This window comes from Nestor notabilis, unplaced genomic scaffold (assembly GCF_000696875.1).
Source record: "Nestor notabilis isolate BGI_N333 unplaced genomic scaffold, ASM69687v1 scaffold14197, whole genome shotgun sequence".
NCBI classification, from domain to species: Eukaryota; Metazoa; Chordata; class Aves; order Psittaciformes; family Psittacidae; genus Nestor; species Nestor notabilis.
The window spans coordinates 9,422-14,700 of NW_009935259.1; the positions used below are offsets into that span (position 1 = coordinate 9,422).

General features: G+C 44.6%; 1 protein-coding gene across 1 annotated transcript in view; it reads right to left on the reverse strand.

The window, feature by feature from the left end:
* Positions 1-530: 530 nt before the first annotated feature.
* The window catches only part of SCPEP1 (serine carboxypeptidase 1), a 9,826-nt gene continuing 5,077 nt past the window's right edge, over positions 531-5,279 (reverse strand). The window contains exons 8-12 of the mRNA XM_010017761.1: positions 4,108-4,207; positions 3,252-3,362; positions 2,471-2,608; positions 889-1,052; positions 531-785 (exon numbers count right to left, since the gene is read on the reverse strand). Coding sequence (XP_010016063.1) covers positions 720-785; positions 889-1,052; positions 2,471-2,608; positions 3,252-3,362; positions 4,108-4,207 — 579 coding nt within the window. The 3' untranslated portion in view covers positions 531-719. The remainder of the gene's footprint in view (positions 786-888; positions 1,053-2,470; positions 2,609-3,251; positions 3,363-4,107; positions 4,208-5,279) is intronic.

The following is a 5,279-nucleotide window of genomic DNA, read 5'->3' on the forward strand; positions in this document are numbered from 1 at the left end:
AGGTGTTAAGGCAAAGTCTGAGTAACTGTTATTAAAGAGAATGAAAACAAAACCCAAAAGGTCAGATGAAAAAGGTCAAATCCTCCTCTGGGAGTGGTGGGGGGCATTTTTCCTCTCTCCATAGCACAGGAAGTCTGAAGAATCTTAGATCCTAACTCAGACACCTCAGCAAGATGAGATGGACTGTGATTCCCCTTGGGCAGGTCCTCTACCCTGGCATCTCAACGTCTTCAGCCTGTAATCCAGCCAGGTGATTGAAACGGAGGCCTCAGGACAAAGGAAGGAACATTCCACAGCCTCATGACACAGGTTAGCTCTCAGATAGGAACAAACAGCAAGTCTGTCAGGACGCAAATCAGTTTTAGTCTTGGTGTGTGAACAGAGAAAGGAGCATTCAGGAAAGTGCAGCTTTTCACGAAAGCACAAAATCCTTCCAAATCAAAGGCAAAGGCTCAGAGCTAGTTATGACAGTAGATTTCCCTCTGGAAAAGTCATTATCAACAGTGTGAAGGCAGCAAATCACAGATTACAAATTCAAAAGCAACAACTCATTCAAGGAATACAAATGCTTCTCCGTAAGTACTTGCGCACGTTATCAGCAAGACCAGAGAGGCTGTGTCCAAACAGCCACTGCTCCGCCTGCGCCTTGTCGTTCTGGACTCACGTCTGCAGGAGCACTGACACTAGGCAGGAAGCCATTCCAGCTGGGCTCCCCTTCCCTAGTGCTCCTGCTGGGTCACCATCCTGACCATTTTCAGTGCCATCTCTCCTTGATCAGACGGTACCTAGCACAGAGATGAGAACATACAGTAAGCAGCTGCTGTAAGGAAGCAGACAGCAAGCATATATTCATCTTCAGTTTTCTTGCTGGTAATGTGTATTATTTACCATGTGCCCAGCCTTAAGAATCCAGAAGAAAGCAAAATTCTCATAGGCCTTGTGGAAAGCAGCTGTCTCAGTGGATTCTGGAGACACATAGAGCGCCTTCCACCTCTGCTGGCTGAACTGCTTCAGGTTAGGCCATTTCAGTTTCCGGATCCACGCCTCCTGGCCTGTTAGAGGTAAGGGACAGACTTCATTACAGATACTGACACAGCAAGTTGTGAGTTCCGGTTCAGCTGATACCCACTAGACATCAATACAGCAGAGTTAGCACAAAGTCTCTGTGTGCTCAAATTCTACACCCGATTTGGCTGTGCCTGGGGAAATGACCAAGGCTGTGTTCAGGACCAGTTAAAACAAACCACTGTTTGCTCCCTCCAATGAAGATATAAGTGATGTGGACTTATGATTGCACAAGTTGAACATGTGCTTCTTAAAGGCTCTGCACAGCCCTAGTAATTCTGCTTTACTCCTCAAACCCCTTGAATGTCCTGCCACAGAGAAGGATCACATGGAAATCGGAAGACACTGCTTCTCTGTTTGCTACAGTCACTCATCAAGAAGAGCCTGGAAAGGTTTTCAAATGCCTGCTAGGTAAGATGGAGGTCAAGAGAGCAAAAAGATCAATTCCAGGACATTATGGGAGACAAAGCTTTAGCCTACCTCTGAGCTACTGGAAAATTTACATGTTAACCCAGCTCAAAATGTGATAAACTGGAGCATCACTAACTGATAAACTATTTTGACAGCCTAAATACTCTGGTTCCTGATTTATTGATTGCTATATTGTTCATGAAGGGCATCTGAATATCTAACCGGGCAGACACAAAGGATGAAGCCTTTCACAACACAGAAATATGTCTGTGCAGATTATTTAAATCAATAAGAAAAGGTGAATGGAAGAGAGCACACTTGCCCTGGCTCCCAAACTGCCATTTGATCAAGGCTGCTTCCTGCAGGCAGCAAGGGACAAACAAAGGCCTCGAGTGGCCAAGATGTGCAGGAGCCTACACACTCTTACTGCAGGTGTGAGCCCTCTTCAACTGCACCCTCCCTGATTAGTTACCAACACCCTTGTTCCATCTCAGCTGGCACCACACTCTGCTGCAGGCCACTCAGGGAGGGCTGACCTGGATTGTGCTCAGATCTGTAGCAAGATTTATGACCTTTGCCCCAGGAGAACAGGATTGTCAAGCCACAGCAGAAGAGAGGATAATCTCCATGGGTTTAGTCACCTATCCTCATTCTTCATTTATGAATGAGCACACACATATACATGTGTCTGTCCAGAAGAATTAAGTGAATTATCGGCTACCTCTGTACTTATGGACTTGACTGAAACAAGCAATTGATATTACAGATCCATTTCCAAACTGTATAATGGAGGTAAAGGAACCGCCTCCCTCAGAGGGATGTAAACAAAACATACTAGGAGCTGCTCATTTATTACTGTAGTATTTTAAGGGTAGCCACTTGAATAGGAGATATACACAGAAGACTGGAGCAATCCAGGTACCAGTATTACTGGTAATTTCATATTGTATTTGTCACATGTTTTGTTCCCAATCTCAGACAGGAAGTTCCTTACCCATAGTGTCAACAATGAGATCCAGCTGCCCATTATAGACTGTAACACTGACATTGGCTGCCAAAAGCTGATCAACAATATCGATGACAGGTCTCATGAAGTCCTCAGCCATGTTCTCAAAGACTTCTCTGGACTGACCTGGTTGGAACCAGAAAGAAGACAAATTTTAACTGATGAAGAATGTCATCCCCACGCTGGGACAGAAGCAACTGGTGAAGGGTCCCTAAATTGCAGTTCATGGCCGCATAAACCAGCTCTGGCCCAAAGTGGCAGCCAGCGATTTATCAGTATGAGGAACTAAAGAGAACCAGAAAGCAGCCATGCTCCCAGTGGAGCTCACAGACAGCAATGCAGCTTCTGGCTGCTACTATACACATGCAGCATACTGGCATCAGCCCTTTAAGTCTCCTTTCTGGTTTACACCCTCCCCTCCACACCATGCAGCATTACATGATGCCAGATTTCTGGCAGAGAAAAGCTGACAGAAATTTCAGTGAGGTTGCATGAAAGACAGAAACCAGCTGCTGATACGGAGAATCTTCTTCCCCCTGAATTTTTAGCCGCTTGGCTATAGATACAAGCAGCAGAATCAGAACCACATCTGCTCCCATAGGCCTGCCCCATTACATGTTCATATCTGAGAGTAAGTCCTCTTCTTAGGCCCAAGGATAATGACAACTGAATGTGACTGCTTACTAGAGCGAAGCAGCTTCCTACAGACTGTGACACTATAAACAACAATAGTGGACTCATTAGATGCACACAGCAGACAGGAAAGTACCTCCCCATTTCACACAGTCAGGAATAATTTTTAGCTTCTTTCTGATGGGTCCATTCATCAGCTCGTTTAGGCTGTCCTTGTGCATATTTCTGACGTGGCGCTGGTAAAGTCCTGCGAAAAAAGAGAGAACACACATGGATTAGTGGCACTAACTAAGCCAGTCATCCTGCACAGAGATTTGTCAGTGCTACAGCCATGGCCAACGAAGTCTCTTCTAATGAAAATACACCAGAGAGAGAGATCTGCTTACTTTTACTAAAACCACCGATGTCAACCCTTACTTGGGTCAGGTTAGGAAGAACCTAACCATCCATTTCTACTTCTAGCTAACACAGCACTTTTCAGGGGACCTGCTTTAGGCTCTTGGTACAGACACAATTTCCTCTCCTCAAGAGACCAGTTACTTTTAAGCTGCAATGCTTTTAACTGTGCTATTCACCTTCCCAGCTGAAGCCAACATAAAAGAGATAAAGAGCTTGAAAGAAACTGTGTGTTTTCACATTGATGCATAAACATCATGGAGCAAGAGAGTCTAATGAGACTATTTATATTGATGAGACATTTTGTGTCCTAGCTTGAAGACAGAAATGAAAGACATTAAGAGGAAGCAACTTCAAAGTCATAAAACTGTGTTGCAATTATACTGACTACTTCCTTGGTGTCATCTGTGTAGGATGTACAGGTGGAGGAGTAATCTATAAGAGGGTTGTTCCACATTCCTATTTATGTAAGAGCAAACAAGTTCTGCTCAGGAGAGTACCAATATCCTTTGGAACAGAAAGCCCCATTTTAAGGATGTGCTAATCTGAGGCTGTTCCCACTAAGAGCTGAAGGTGAAGCTTAGAAGCTCAAATACTTAAAAGCAACTTACTGAGATGGAGATTTCCTTGTTCATTTGATTTCATTTCTGGAACTTCCTTAGTCATGATGTTATAAAAGTTCACATTGTCTGTGTTCTGAAAACACAAGATAATTTCAATAACACTTAAAGAGAGAAGTAAAACCTAAATTAAGGACCTTGTGACCTGCCACTTTACCTACACATCAGGAAGACACTTATGGAAAAGCTTTGGTTCTACATTTATTCGCTTTGAGAAGTTGGGAAAAAGATTTCTCAAGTGTGTATTGCTCACACATGGGTTGTGCCAGAGATGCTATTTACTTCTCCTAAATGGATGTGAAACTACAGGAGGCCTTACACCCTGCAGATTCTCACCACATTACAGAGAGCTGCAATGCCAGATGATGCTTTCAGATGGTTTCTGCTGCTAGAGCTAGTCTAGCCTGATGCTGCCTCTTGTTCAACATCCTCCCACCCTACAACTCTTCAAAATCTAAAATGCTTCCTCAAGAACATGACGATAACTATCAGCCACCCTTATCCTGGAACTGCTGACATCTGGACACATCCAAGAACTGGGCAAGGGCAACTCTGATGCAGACTACAGGCTGCCTGCACCCAAAGGACAAGTGTGATCAGTGTTGCCATTAATGAAGTTACTTGTGATTCCTGCTTCATTCAATTTTTAAATAAAACTCATCTCACATCAGTAACTCTAGAAGAACTGAAGTGCCTGCGCCCTGACAGTGATATCGCTATGGGGAGGAGAAAACAAGCAGACTTGTAGAGGAAGGCAAAATGGGAACCACAAGTTTCTTCCGAACAGTAAGAAGTGAAACCAGCGACATGCAAGGCTCTGCCAGTTCTGAAACAAAACAAACCCTTTCTCCTGGGTTCAGCCACAGCAGTCATTTTTTCTGCATCTCAGTAGCTGGTGCAGTGCTGGGTTTTTGACTTTCAGTCTGGGAACAACGCTGATAACACCGATGTTTTTAGTTGTTGCTCAGTAATGTTTACTCTGACCAAGGACTTTCTCAGTCTCATGCTCTGCCAGGGAGGAGGGGAAGCCAGGAGGAAGCAGAGACAGGACACCTGACCCAAACTGGCCAAAGGGCTATTCCATACCACAGCACGTCATGCCCAGGATAGAAACTGGGGGGAGTTACCCGGAAGGCCCAGATCGCTGC